This window comes from Cebidichthys violaceus, unplaced genomic scaffold (assembly GCF_023349555.1).
Source record: "Cebidichthys violaceus isolate CVI_PGR_0920_01 unplaced genomic scaffold, fCebVio1.0.p SCAF_1, whole genome shotgun sequence".
Lineage (NCBI taxonomy): Eukaryota > Metazoa > Chordata > Actinopteri > Perciformes > Stichaeidae > Cebidichthys > Cebidichthys violaceus.
Genome location: NW_027176262.1, coordinates 8,435,442 through 8,450,795, shown reverse-complemented (window position 1 = coordinate 8,450,795; position 15,354 = coordinate 8,435,442). Strand labels below are relative to the sequence as shown.

Below are 15,354 nucleotides of genomic sequence, written 5' to 3'. Positions count from 1 at the left end.
TGTGCCGATTGAGAAAGAGATGGATTAATGTTACTTGATTTTACTACAGTATTTGGGGGTGTATTTAAACTATAGTGGTTGTCCTCTGCCTTACCCTCTTCTTGCTCGCCCCAGCCCTCCGCTACTCCGGCCAACTCGTAATGTTTCTTCCTCAGCTCGCCGAGACGCTCGCGCTCCTTCTGCAGACGAGTCTCCAGCTCCAGAACCAGGACCTGAGGAAACACAGACACGAGCAGACGACAAACACACTCATTTCCCGCAAACCATGAAATACCTCCTTGTTTTTATGAGTCACATACAGACAATAGTTGCATGGAGACAGAATAGGAAGGAAGAAATATGTTTTTTTTCTTGGGTCTCATGCAAGACACTTGATGATCTTACTCCTCTTTTCCTTATGATTTGATTTTTATATACAATTATTATATTTTTTAATATAAACACAAAACTGTAATCCAGACGTAATTAAGTAAGTCTGATTTGGTGATTATTATATTGTGTTTCTCCAAATTCTCTTGTGTCTGTGCTTTCCAAAGCCCAGTTAAACCATCATTATTCACTCAGGTTTTTAGTTAAGACACTTCAAATAGAGGGACTCGTGTGTGTGAGCAGGTCCAAACCTTTCTGTGTTTTTCTTTCAGTGTCGGGGGAAGAGGAGCCACAACACAGAGTGAAGTGTTCATATGGGCACTCTCAATGAACGGAGAACAATACACCTTTTAGTCTGATGTGGAAACTTTAGACATAAACTCACATATCATCCGTCCTGATAGATTATTAAATATTGAATTCCTAAAATAGGATTTCCTCATGTTGTGGGCTCAATGGGAGAGAGAATGTTCCTTGCACTTAGCACTTTCCTGGAGTGAAGTTACTTTTGCTTCCCTACATAATTTAAAGCATATTTTTAAGACTCTCAACTCAGCTTTGGGGCTTATTAAGGTCGATATATTTGCTGTATTCTGCTGCTTACCTGTGCGTCCATCTCTTGTCGTTTGATCTGGGTGAGAGTCATGCTGGAGAAGTCCATTGTATCTGCACACAAAGAACAAATTATGTTCAAACACCCAGAGTTTTTCTTACAACTTGTAGCTTTGAACTCCCTAAAAACAATTGGACATTTTGTGTTATGATCAAATAAAGCCTAAACGTACAACACTGCGGACCAAACAATCCTATCTTCCTCACCTTTCTCTTCAATCTGGGACTTCCCAGACTTGGTGGAGGCCACGACCGCTGCGGTGGCCTGTGTGACGCCCCGGGACGCCTTCTGCAGGCGGTGCAGGTTGGCGCTGTCCTTGTCTGCTTTCACCTGGAGAGGGAAAACAGCAGCAATTCAAGAGACATGAGATCTACAACATTGGACCTCTGCTGATAGCTCTATTCCTCTGTTAGCTACCATTTAGACACTGGCAGAATAAAACAATGTGCATTCTTTGCTCACCTTAGAGGCAGCCACTAGCTGTGCTGTGCTGGCAGCTATTTCATGTGAACACACCATCAACTCCTCAAACTTCCCTTTGCCCTGCACCACCAGATCAGCAGCATCCCTGGAACGACACCGTGTGGAGGTTAACACCACTTTGTTCACAGCACAGTAGGAACCACCTGATTTATGAAGGACCTTCCAGGCTTAAGACATGATTTACTGTCTTGTTTGTTCTTCAGTTATTTCCTCGTAAAGGTCACCTCTTTCATTCTTCAGCACATTTAAGACTCACAACACTTTTATACTCTGTAAGAAGGAGACACTCAGGAGGGAGGACTGATACTTACACCATGACCGTGGCGCCCCATCCCACTGCTTTGGAGGCAGAGATCAGGCCCTCAGTCCAGCGGGAGTTCTTGGCATAAAATTCCTTCATGGAGGCTGCCCCCTGGTGGACAAAGGAGGAAATAATAAAATATATGTTTCATGAGACACATTTTAAACTCTCAGGGGCAGGTAATTTCTTAATTTAATCAATTATACATTTTTCTACAACATAGTGAAAAAAGCCGTTTCTCAGTCAAAATTGTTTGACCAACATTCCAAAAAATGTATTTAGTTTACTCCAATTGCAATACAGTGCAATCAAATATTACACGTTGAAATAAATGCAGCCAGCTTTTGTTGAGACTGTAAGGAGTGGCTATTGTTATTCTAGGTCAAAATATTTTTTTCCACCGTTATAAATTCTGTTTTTTTTAATTAGAAAAAAGTAAACAGTACACATTATTTATATATATATATATATATATATATATATATATATATATATATATATATATATATATATATATATATATATATATATATACACACACACACACTATACAATACTGTATCATACTATTCTATATTACATTTTATATTCTGCTCTACTGCTGCATTATTATGTTTGTATAATATAGTATATATTATATTATTAGTATTACTATGATTACATTATACCTTTAAAGTGTATCTTAAACCTCATACTATACTACACTATATCATACTATACCATGTTAATATCATATCATATACTATAGTGTATTTCTATTAATATTAGACACGCTGTATGATTACATGGCTCAAGTATCATTACTTAATCATAGTATATTCTGATGTACACCGTTTACATATATGGTAGACCTGCAGTGATTAATCTTACCGTGTCACTTTATCTTGTAACTTGTCGATTTAACTTGTCAATACCTTGCAAGTTTGTCTTTAATTGCTCTTGTTCAATCTTGTATTGTTTTGTATAGTTTCTACTTTTATATTACTTGTATATTCCTCATACTATATCCAGTCTTATGTTTTACTTATTACTCTATTTATTTGTAATTCAAGTAAAATTAAATATTGTTTGTTGAATCATAAACATTTGTGAATATGAACTGTATCTATTACAAGACTATAAAGCTGAATATTTTAAATCGTTTGATGTTGATGTTGGGATTAGAGAAATGATGCTGAATATTTGATAGTGTGAAATCTGTTAATAATATGACCCACATCTCATTCTCCCTGTTGAAATGCAGAAGAAGAAGAAACTCACTCTGCCACTCTCCACGATGTCCTTTTGCAGATTTTTGGAAGACAAAACAAGCTGCTTGATCGCCTGCATCAGCTCTGTGCAGGAGGCCAAAATCCTGCAGGGGGCGACAGAGCAGAGGAAACAAACACTGACTCACTGACACATTTTGAAGGATGGTGCTCACTACAGAAAGAAACAAGCTTCCTCACTATTTGGAAATACCAGTTAGTTTCCCCACCGTCTAATTATTGCATGATCAATGCACCACTGACCAAACTTGTCAACGTATTATTTGAAGCTGCGGTGGTTGTTTGTCTCTTTTCATAATTATCTCTCACAGCAGCACTGGTGCAGTAGTTACTGAGAAAACAACTGTTTTTTTACATTAATAATTAAGTCAGAGAAATAAAGAGCGCAGAAAACTAAAGATTCATTGGCTTCATTTGCACACAAAGAGAATAATTACACAGACTGGATAAATAAAGATGAAAAGATACAAACCCAACTACTTGATGACACGCACACTTACGTATGAGACAAAAGCAGCAAAATCTAAAACTTACAACTGAACATAACATTGGGTGGTTTAGTGAAGATTTATGTGCATGCAACACAAATCACTCTGAAGTTTGGAGCTCCAAGCTTCTGCACAATAACGTGATCAAGAGATTTCTGAACCTTCTGGAGCCGTTCGTTGCAACGTATAAATAAACCAATGAGGTGTAGGACATCTATGATATGATAACAATTTGTGGAGCTGCTCCGGTGAAAAAGAAATGACATTACCAGTACTAAACCAACAGAATACACACTGAAGAAAACTAATTATAGGTTTGCATGGATGAAAAACTGCAGACAAACATTATGTGCCACACCGGCTTCAGACTTCACAGTTTGCATTGGCTTTGTGGCAGAACTGATCAAATTCTTTGCACGTCAGCCCTGAATGTGTGACCGTCTGCAACTTCACTGAAACATTGTGTAACTGTTGCGCTGCCTTTCTCTAAAAGCATCTCTATTTCCTTTTCCAGTTCATTGTCATTGTTGGAAACCATTACATCTTGTGGTCAGCTCTTTCACAAACATAACAGGAGGCTGGGCTTACTGTATCCATCTATAACAGAGGAATCGCTTCCTCAATCTTCAAATCTTTTTTGTCTTTAACCACAGAGGTGGGTGTTGTTCTGGCTACTGATACAAGTTTACGGTTAAGTTATGGTTAATACAAATGGAGAGAAGAGAAACTAAGATAAAGTCCTAGAAAGAAGAAAGATTTGTTTGTGGGTCAATTGTAGCTCTATTTCAGGAAAATGTCATGTAAGCGTAAAGAGTTTGATCTTTTTGTAAAATGTCTTGCTCGCTCCCGAATCTCATTTAGATGGAATACTCTTTAAGTATTCAGTTCATTTGAGGTGACAGTTTGCGATTATTGTGACGGCAAAAAGTGATTTCAGTCTGAAGCAGTGCATTACCTCTCATTGACTTCCATCTTGATTCCTGTATCAACCGCTCGAGAATTGTTGAGCATTTCCTGTTGGGATCCACAGAGGCACAAGGGACACAACAAAAAAAAGACACTTTGAAGTTAATTCTGCTGGACAGTGAAACAAGAGACAATGTTTTCACACAGCTTACAAAGAGCCGCCCTCTCACTCTCACACACACACACACACACACACACACACACACACACAGCAAGTGCATTTATGCATTTAAATACAAAAACATCTGCCACCAGATGACCACAGCTAAACACACACACACACACACACACACACACACACACACACACACACACACACACACACACACACACACACACACACACACACACACACACACACACACACACACACAAACCTCTATTCTGGCAGCCGCCGACTCCACAGCAGCGGAAGTGGCAGCCATTTCCTGCTCCACTAGATCTCCCAGCTCCCCCTGCTGTAGCTCCAAACCCCGAGGACGCAGTTTCTGACCGAAAGACAGAACAAGAGAGACTGAAGTCAGGATCAAAGCAAACAAATGGAACCCTTTCATCACGGTCTAGATTCAATGAAACTCATTTATGTTTTCCTCAGACAGAAACTCTAGGGACACATTGTCCCATTTTATGTTGACTGAGTGCAAACATTGGTTTGTATGTATGAAGTATGGACCTCTGCAGTGGCCAGGATGGCCTCCAGAGCCGCCCTCAGCTTGCCATTGTCAGCTGCAGACAGGCTGCTCTGCTGCTTCATCTGGCCCAGCAGAGCCAGAGCTTCAGCTCCGCATGCCTTCACGCTCTCTGACAGGGCTGATGGGGACAGAGAGAGGTAGGATGCATGGCATTAAAATAAAAAAAAACAATTTGTGGAGATGCTCCAGTGAGAAAGAAATGACATTACCTGTATTAAACCTACAGAATACACACTGAAGAAAACTAATTATAGGTTTGCGTGAAGTAAAACAGCAGAAAATCACTACGTGCCACAATGGCATTGTCTATTAAAATACCATGTTATGTCTTCTGTAAACTCTGATGTGTAACGATGCCACTAGTGGCTGCAGCTGCAGAGTTAATTATTCTGACATCCCTTCAGGCAAAGTGTCAACTAACAGCTGAAACAGCCACTCAGATGAGAGGACAAGGAGAAACCAAAACTACCTCTACAGCAGCAAACTGTACTTTCACATGCTTCATTCAAATGTTTCGGTACAGTATGGACAGACACAGGGTTTTCAGATCCACAGTTCGAAACCAGTTTTAATTCCATGTTGTCATTTTTTTGTTGCAGTAATAAGACTGCTGGCCTTAGCTTTAATTATATTTAGGCATGTTTAGACTCGTCTAAGCTGCTAACTATCTACAAAGAGAGCTAAATCCTGCAGACATTACTGCTGAATGAAGTCAGCACCGTTGTTTTGTCCATGCAGAATTTGGCTGTTCAGATATAGACTGATACAAGGCATAACCAGAAGATTACACACTAACATTAATGTTTATCCCAGCAAATTATAGAGACAATAGTCTTAACTTAAATCGCCCAACCTTACTTTATATACCTAACACATGAGGAGGTATGAACTACTTACAGACATGTCAGAACGTGTACATGTCTGGGCCCACAGATAATATCAGGAGTGAAGTGGAGAGTGCAATTTCTATCTCTGTCTCACACACACACACACACACACACACACACACACACACACACACACACACACACACACACACACACACACACACACTTACCATCAGCTTGCTCCACGGGCACCATGTGGGAGGTGGCACTACCCTGAACGATGGTGTCGCCCACCAGGTGGCCACACTGGGTCACTACTCGTACCAGCTCAGATACACCTGGACGAACAAATCATTTGAAATCACACCTGCCTCAGTTAACATAACTTCGGTCACTTTACATCACTATTTTATCTTGTTTGATGTTTTCACTTATAATACACTCAGGTTTTTACTAGTATTTATACATGATTATGGTTGGAATGATTTCTTAAAAACTTGAACAAAGAAGTGAACATTGTTTATCACAACTGAGCATTTAGGAGGGACGCTAGCAAGCTAATAGCATATACGCTAGTAGCTAGCAAACAGCTATTGCTAGCTATAGTATACAGTATAGTATAGAATACAGTATATCACCTTAAAATACAGAGATACGTATTTTCTATTAAGGAATTAGCTTTGAAATGACAATTGTTTTTCCTCTTATTATAACACACTAGTACAGCTACCACCTTGTGTCGGCTTTGGCTCTACCTGGCAGCCTGCTCTGTTTTTATGATTCATGTATTAAGGCCCACACATACACCTGTTGTACATCCTCACCAGTGTTTCCACTAATGTACAGACTCTCTCTCTGCTTCATTGACACTTACCCTCACTTACTCCTTAATTATGTCGCACATAAATCATTAAAATTTGTATATTAGTACAGAAAGTGGTGATATCAAATAGTTCCCTGCAAAGCTTCCCGCAGCTTCAACTTGAGCTAATCAGCCAAAACAACGGAGAACACCTGTGTGTGTGTGCAGGGGTGCTAATAATGCTAATTTTAGGGTGTGTGTTTGATAACGACGGTCTTCATGACAATGTTGAGAAGTGAAAGAATGTATAAAAAAGGCATTTACTAGCTTCTTACATATCTTTAGCTCTAATGCTTACCTTTACAAAACTAAACTCTCACCTGTGTTGTCAGCCAGGAAGGCCTCTCTGGCAGAATGAAGTCGGTCCATACAGTCTAAAGAGGCCTGACATCTGGATGCTAGGTAGTCTGTGGAGATAAATAAAAAGAAGAGAGACATGGGAGTTAAGATGTAAACATGTGAGCGTGCACACAAACATCACTACACACAGTGCTAATTAGCATCCCCTCACAGCTGCTCTGACCTGCGGAGCTGGTGCAGCTGATGTGCGCTGGGTCGTCTATCTGAGCCAGCGAATCCTGGATGATCTTCTCTGCCTCCTCCACAGCTCCCTGCAGGCTGGACCAGCGAGCTGCAACCAGCTGGCTCTCCAACGCCTGCTCTCTGCTCTCCTGTGGGCGCAAATACACACAAGACACACACGGTTGAACTTATCAGACAAGCCTTTATTAGCAATGCCAGAAGGTCCAAATGTGAAAATGAATAAGACGTTCATTGACGTGCTGGGTCCTTCACTTGCAACCAAAACATCTGCTTGATTTATTACAGCTAATTAAGAAAGTTAATTGATAAAAAAAAGATTTGTCACAATTCGTCACCTTCTCATTGAGCTGATTCTGCAGGGCTTCTGCCGTCTTCACCCCGCTCTCCCTCTCAGTCGCCAACGAGCTCTGGACTCGCTCTAGCTCCTCCCCGTGGACCGCGAGCTCCGCCTCCACCTTCGACAAGGACTGCACCAGCTCCGCCTTCTCAGACTCCAGGGCGACCAGCTGAGTGCTGAGCACCTCACTCGACTATGTGGACGGATAAAAGATGGAGGGATACAAAAAAGGAGATGATTACGAGGAACAATGAATCCACAGGAAGACATGGTTAGGATAATATGTAGCCGACATGACATTTCAGGATGTGGTTTTAAAAAAACACTTCATCTTCGGCCACTGATAATAACAATATTGCCTCCATTTAAGTTTGCGGAGAGGCGTACTGTCTCCAGAGAGGTTTAGGTTGAGGTTAAGTTTACAATCAAAAGAACACTGGCAAGCTGTGGTTGTGCAACTTGGCTGCAATGCAACAAACAAACTGTGGCAACAGAGTGAAGAGTTACAACGGATCCTGTGTACTGGAAGTTTGTGAAATTACATTTTTTGAGCTATTAACTAGTTAAATACACAGTGGCGAGTGCATAGTAAGAAAAACAAGTGTGAGACTTACAGCCTGAGTCCCAGCAGGTCCGACAGAAAGCGAGAAATGTAGAGAGATGAAGAAGAAACAACATTAAGAATAGGGATGCAGGAGCTAGCGAAAGCTGAAGGAATGTGACAGGAGCGATAAAACGTGGGCTGTGTGTGAAGAGGACTATGGAGATTAGAGAGATGATGGAGGAGTAGGAGGACAGAAAGAGTGACAGAGTTGATAAGAAGTGGCAACAAAAGTGGGACGTCATGAGTGGGAGGCAGAGACGGATGAGAGGTACGCTGCACGTGCAGAAAAACATCAGGAATGGTAAGGCAAAGGGAGTCAAGAGCAATCAGTGGAGTTGTGAGGGTTAAAAGCATGAATTCATGGCTTACTGAACTGTCACTCCCCTTATTATCCCATTCAAAATATTCCTACAGATACATTTTTGCCAGCGGGAGTATACTGAAGCAAGGAAACCAAGCACAAGCAGTTGTTTGGACAAGATTTTACGGCTTGTGCGTTTTCATTCTGGTCTCTTCTTTTTAAAGAAATGCCTTTTCGTTGCCTGTTACAAACATCAACTTGGCTTCTCAGCTCTGCAGAGATGACAAACACAGGCCGAAAGAGGATCAACAGGAAGAGCAGAGGATGAAATCTATAGTGCTGCTGTTTAAACAACTTCCTCACGAAGAGGGGAGATGACATAACAAATGACAAAAAAACTGAAATGGAGGGAGTGACAGTCGTCTTACAGATGAAAGACGAGTTGGGATAATGTGAAAATGTTATCGATATAGAGCATTTCACTTTGGAGCAGGATCTGTTCTCACCAGTTGTAGTCAGGAGGATTTACAATGTGAACAGCCCGATACAGGTTACAGACTGGTATATATTATAGCCTGCGCTTAACTGTTCTTGGTTCAGGTTTCAGAAAACGGGTCCCATGAACAGCTGATCCATACTGTCGACCTTACACAAACACAGATACGTGAACCAAAGATGTAACGAATACCACAAAAGCGGGGTGTAAGTGAGATCATCAAATAATTGATGGCTAGAGTAAGATGGCATGATGCCAGCAGCCCATTTTTAGATTTTATCCAGACTGTGCTCCATTAGGATCACCCAGATTTGTAAGTGAAAAATTCCACATCATTAATCTTTTCACACTTTCCTGCGGCAGCCGCTATTATCTATTTTAATTGGGACCGTTATGAATTAGTGCAGTAACTTTTCACAGCGACTTTGTAGATCCAGTTTAGCAGATTCAAGCCTCAATTTGTGAGAGGAGAGTGACCTGTTGTGACGAGGCCATGGTGGTCTTCAGGGAGTCCAGCTCGGTCCTGCTGGACACCAGCTCTCTCTGCAGCTCCTGAAGCTGCTCCAGCTGGTCCCTCTCCTGAGCAAGACAAGTCAAAAAATGTCCCTTGAGACACCTCACAACAGCTCAGTTTGAACACCATAAACAGAAAAACTTTAATCAAAAGGTATCGAAATACAATTTCTGAGAGCAGTTTCTTCTGTTTGGGTCATTTCATTTCGAAGCCAAATGATTTGCGCTGAGGATCCCCCAAAATCCAATCTTTACCTCATTATTTTAATCATGCATCCTACAGTAATGTGGTTCAGCACTGTTGGACTGAACAGCGAATCATTCGACTGCAAAACACTGAGTTGAAAGCACGGGGTCTGACCCGCTGTGCGTGTTTGGCAGCGATAACAACATTCGTGTCATACTCACCTGTCTGTCTGCAACCTCCTTAGCGGCCTTCACCTTCTCTTGCATCTCTCTCCTCACTGCATCCACTTCGTCCTGTGCTGCCCGAGCCACCGTCATCTGCCGGGTGACCTCTGCGTTCTGCACGCACGCACACACACACACACACACACACACACACACACACACACGGACATGGGACACAGATGCAGATACGCAGAGAAACACACCAAAATAATCAGGGCCGAGGCTAGATCTTCAGCTTGGGGGAATTACAAAAAAGGACAGCTGGAGGACAGAACTTAATTAAACTTGGATGTTTTTTTTTAGGAGGGGACAAGGACACAGAGAAGGATTTGATTGAACTTGAGGATGTAAGACTCATCTTTCTCACCTTCCTCAGCAGGTCGGCATGACTCTGAACCAGCTCCGAGTACTTCTCCTTCAGTTTGGTGTAGCGCTGCTCATTGGCTTGAGCTTTTTCTGGTTAGACACACAACATAGAGAGAGACACACATGGTTATTAGCAGACACAAGCATTGAAAACTGCGGGTAAGTCATCGCTACAACGAAGGCCTAGTTTAATTTATAATTTTTTATTTTTCATGTTACAACCTCTACTTTTCTACTGGCTTTCGCTTTGACTCACTGTTTGAGAAATGAATGGACAAAGAGTTTCTAAATCCCCAACTTTCTGTTTTTTTCTGGTCTTATAAGGTCCCTTGTTCTGTATAAGTTGGTATTATATTGTGTATATTGTGGAACACACTCTTTTATCAGATTTGTTAACTGCTTTTAGTGTTTGTTGTAGCTTAACTTTAAGTCATTGCCAAATGGATGTGATTTGTCAGACTGAACAAAATAAAATAAAGGCAAGAAAGCTTGATTCCAAACTATTTTGATGTAATAAATATCTTCCTGAATCATACAATAATGTGTCCAAGAAGCTTCCTGCTAAAGTTACAAATCTAGTCTTACTCTCTATCTCCGTCAGGCTCCGCTGCTCCTTCTCCGTGTCCTCTCGGACCCTCCGCAGGTCGTCCAGCTCCGCCTTCAGGAACTCGCTCTCTCCTGCAGCCTGCAGCCTCAGGTGGCTCTGCTCTGCAAGCTCCGCCTCCAGCTCATTGACACGCCCCCTCAGAGCCTGACACAAGCGACCACTCTGATGAGGAGCAGAGAGTGCGATGAAAAGAAATTAACTCTTGTTTTCTAGGAATTCCTTTGTCGATGGATTTCTTTGTGTGTGAGACATGACTGATCTGTGAAGAGCGACAAAGAAATGATTTACCTCCAGTCTGAAAGACTCCAGCTCGTCTTTGAGGGCCTGGATCTCCCTGGTCAGCTGCTCAATCAGACGGTCTCTGATGGATAAAGACAAAACATCAATCAAAAGTAAAATCAGGGGTCATGAGTTACTTGTAACAGATAAAAATGATATTCGGCTTGATTTTTGATTTTTGTATGCATCCAATCAAACGTCATATTTTATACAATCAAACCAAAGATCCATATCTGTGTTGTGATATTCGTGATCAGTAGAGTCACATTAAGTTTTTGGTGCAGTATAATTTTGCTTCTTGCCAATTTAAAAATAATTCTGACAACCATAATCATGCAGACACACAAATCGAACATTCTCTGGCCTTACTTGTCGTCCTTCCGTAAGCCGTTCTGACTGTTGAAGTTGAAGGGGTCAATAGCAGCCGTGGTGCCAAACAGGTCGTCAAACTTGTTCTCCAAAGCTGGCTGTGTGTTTAAAACAAGCAGGTTTAAAATAAAAATATTATGATTATTATCCATTAGTCTAGTATATAGTTTCATGTCATCTGGAGCCTCCATCAATCTGCTCATTCCCTAATAATAATCCAGGTGTTTTGCAGCTGGATTGTGGGTCCAAACTGCCATTAATTACCTAATTATTTACGATGTTACATAGACGACAAATATGTTTTCTTTCCCAACAGCCAGCTATGTGAAAGTCAATATAATTAACACCATGACATACCATCATAAATATAAACCAGATGTTGAGAGTGAATGTTACCAAGAATCTGAAAAATATCACGGGAGAGTCTCCTCAGGTAATTTCCTGCTTTATGTCCCTCAGTTTACCACATTGCATCTGTTGCCTTACGACTACTTCCACAAACACAACGTCCTTCTTCAAACCATATACAAAAAGATGAAATGCAATTTAAGAAGGAACCACTCAGGGAAACTTCTCTTGTTTAGTTACCGGCAGCACGGGGACGTCCGTGTCCACCAGGTCGTCCGTCTCCACCAGGTGCTCCGACTCGGGGGACGACGACTCTGCGGGTATCACGACCACAGGGCTGATGTGCTCCGACAGAGCCGACGCACGCAGGAAGTTAGGCGGGTTCTGCCAAAAACACACAGCGCAATTTGAATCACCACATTGTTATTTACTGGGCTTATAACAGGCTTTTGCAGAATGCAGCTAGACGTGTCCCAAAGTGTCTTCACCCTTTGAAAATCTGATCCTCTTTGCAGGTTCAACAACAATAAAGATTGCACTTTTCCCCATTGACATCTAGGTTATATCGATGATTAACTATGATACCACAGATTCACCAAAAATCAATTCACCCGTGCCTCCGTGAAAGTGAGTTAGTAATTCAACAATAGAGATTCAACAATAAAGATAAAAGCATTACAAGAAAACATTATTGACATTTGGGGAAACTGCAAAAAAAGTAATTTGAATATTGAAAATAATTTCCATAAAATGAAGAGCGAAGGAGTTTCAGCTATGATAATGTGCAGGGCATGTTATTGTCACTTCCTGTCAGTGATGGATATTAGTTACATCCTCAAATAGATACAAGCAAATTTAAGGAGCGTGAGAGCCAGAAGTACATATTGTGGAGGCGGCCGACATGTCTCTTTCCTCATTTCCATTCATCTCACATGTAGCAGTGTATATGTGCCATAGCATGTCAGTAAAGTGAAGGGGGTTTGGAAAAAGCTGAGAAGTTGGTATGAAAAGACATTTAATATATAAACAAGAGTATGAAACAATTAGTATATAAAGATAAACTATCAAAAGGCAGAACCTTTTGATGGGAAATGAATGAATCCACCGGGGAACAGAAACCTGAAACAACCGTTGTGGGTCAACTTTAGGCTTATGTGTGGTAAAAAAAGGGGATTTATTGAGGACGGGATCTCACCTCAGGCAACTGTGGGATCTGAATCAGCCTCTTGAAATACTGCAAGTTACTGGAGCGATAGAACAGACCCTTTAACCTGAAACACAGAGACGAAGAGATCAGGACAAACGAGGAGAGAATAGTTTGACATAGAAAATGAATTCAACGCGGTGCTAAGAACTCAGCCCTCAAGGTCACACTCGAAACCGTGACCGGCTGTGTTCCCGCGACCGCAAGTGAACTTCATACTTCTTAAACTGTTCTTGGAAGCGATCTCTGTGGCCCTGCAGAGTGTCTGCTGGAAGGCCTGCAAGCACACACAAAACACAAACACAGACACAAACACTGTTCAGGTATTCTGTGTTTATATGTAAAGTTTGAGTGCACACGTGGATGATGGGATTTCGAGCATGACGGTATCAAAGCTGGGAGGTGAAAGCCTTCAAATCTCCCAAACATCTTCTTTTCAGAAACGGAAAAAAGGCTTGTAGGAACTGAATTGCACGCATTTTTTAGTTTATTCAGCGGAGCTTTGAAGAGTTCCAGGAGGTCTGAAAAAACGTTAAACTCCGAGCAGAACATGTCATCTTTGAACCTTTGAAGTAACGTGTCACACATTTTAAGTATTAACTCACATTATACAGAGCTAAAGGTAAAGCTGCTGCTCAGGAGGCAATGGATCTCATGCAGGAACCACTCATATGAACAGATGTGTTGTGGCTTTTAATGTGTTAAAACATAGACCTGTCTTTTACAGTTCAAATCAATTCAAATGAAATATAACTTAAACAAACTTAGGCTAATGCTAAATTAATATTCTCTTCGTGATTTTATCATCATCGTAGATATTTTTCATGATTTTATTTGCATATCTAACCTTCATTCTGTCTTTATTTCTGACACATCATTGACGCCTGTATTCATATTGTCTACAGTTTTTGTTCTGGTCACATAATACAACTCCTGACTGAAGCAGCAAAGATCTGTTGATCGAAAAACATCAGCCAGCAGGTATCTTGATAATCGATTAATAGTTTCTGTAACTTCAAATCTTTGCTGGTTCCAGCTTCTCAAACATGAGGATTTGCTTCTAGTTTTTATAATGTATGACAGAAGATAAAATATTGATTAATTTCGGACTGTTGGTCAGATAAAATTTAAGGACATCACTTTGGGCTCTGGAAAGTTGTAACGGCGGTTTTTCACAACTGTTTGACCTTTTCTGGTAGAGTAGATGATGAATCATGAAAATAATTGTCAGATTAACTCATAAGGAAATGAATTATTACCCCAATAGAGACACTGCTAAACGTGTTTTCTCTTTGTCTGCTGATTTCTAATAGCAGGACTTGAAGCTCTGCGCTGTGAAATTCAGCTTTTTATTTTTCTTAATGAAGCTTACTTATCTGTTTAGGGGAAATTATTATAAAATCATATCAACGTGCAACTCCCTCATGAATAGGTGGCATTCATCAGGTTGAAACGAGCGCAATACGTCAAGTAAAGAGAGATTTGGGAAGATAATACTGACTAAATGATTCAATTGACTTTATGATAAAACATTTTGAATAAGGTCTGAACTCTGATTTGCACCTTAACAAGTTCATTCCAGCATGACAACCCAACTGATGACCACTAGCTTTGAAATAAAGTTCATAAACAACGACTCACTGCCATGTGTTTCCCTTTAACTGCACAAAAATTTGTATATTGACCAGCACTGAAGAACCTTCACAGTGTACTATTTCTACTTAGCATGTAGGTGTGCAGTTTGACCAACAGGGGTGTGCGTCACTCACAGGAGTGCAGCTTGAACAGCAGCTTGACGGTGTAGTCGTACAGGTGGCTGCTGTCCAGGATGACTTGGATGAGGGGGGCCAGGCGACACTGGCCCGCCGCCGTCACCGACACCGACCGAGACATGTCCAGTGAGCTGAAAACTGGGAAGGGGAGAGAGAGAGAAACACACACACGATCAATAGATGAATCCACAGGATCAATAAACACACACACACACACACACACACACACACACACACACACACACACACAGAGTCGAGCGAACCCGTCAGTTATCATCACACATATCAGTGAGATACTCGTGCACAGGGCTCATACATCATGAATTTTTCATGAA

At 41.1% G+C, this 15,354-nt stretch overlaps 1 protein-coding gene across 2 annotated transcripts in view; it reads right to left on the bottom strand.

Annotated features, from left to right (window-relative positions):
• The window catches only part of hip1 (huntingtin interacting protein 1), a 43,244-nt gene that overhangs the window by 2,675 nt on the left and 25,215 nt on the right, over positions 1–15,354 (bottom strand). For both annotated transcript variants that reach the window (XM_068709219.1, XM_068709225.1), the window contains exons 8-30: positions 15,017–15,157; positions 13,467–13,524; positions 13,239–13,314; positions 12,284–12,427; positions 11,696–11,793; positions 11,336–11,408; positions 11,026–11,209; positions 10,442–10,530; positions 10,072–10,188; positions 9,628–9,729; positions 7,748–7,942; positions 7,393–7,540; positions 7,190–7,276; positions 6,238–6,345; positions 5,162–5,298; positions 4,866–4,976; positions 4,478–4,536; positions 3,027–3,120; positions 1,777–1,877; positions 1,445–1,550; positions 1,189–1,312; positions 974–1,035; positions 95–212 (exon numbers count right to left, since the gene is read on the bottom strand). In XM_068709219.1, the coding sequence (XP_068565320.1) occupies positions 95–212; positions 974–1,035; positions 1,189–1,312; positions 1,445–1,550; positions 1,777–1,877; positions 3,027–3,120; positions 4,478–4,536; positions 4,866–4,976; positions 5,162–5,298; positions 6,238–6,345; positions 7,190–7,276; positions 7,393–7,540; positions 7,748–7,942; positions 9,628–9,729; positions 10,072–10,188; positions 10,442–10,530; positions 11,026–11,209; positions 11,336–11,408; positions 11,696–11,793; positions 12,284–12,427; positions 13,239–13,314; positions 13,467–13,524; positions 15,017–15,157 (2,532 nt within the window). The remainder of the gene's footprint in view (positions 1–94; positions 213–973; positions 1,036–1,188; positions 1,313–1,444; positions 1,551–1,776; positions 1,878–3,026; positions 3,121–4,477; positions 4,537–4,865; positions 4,977–5,161; positions 5,299–6,237; positions 6,346–7,189; positions 7,277–7,392; positions 7,541–7,747; positions 7,943–9,627; positions 9,730–10,071; positions 10,189–10,441; positions 10,531–11,025; positions 11,210–11,335; positions 11,409–11,695; positions 11,794–12,283; positions 12,428–13,238; positions 13,315–13,466; positions 13,525–15,016; positions 15,158–15,354) is intronic.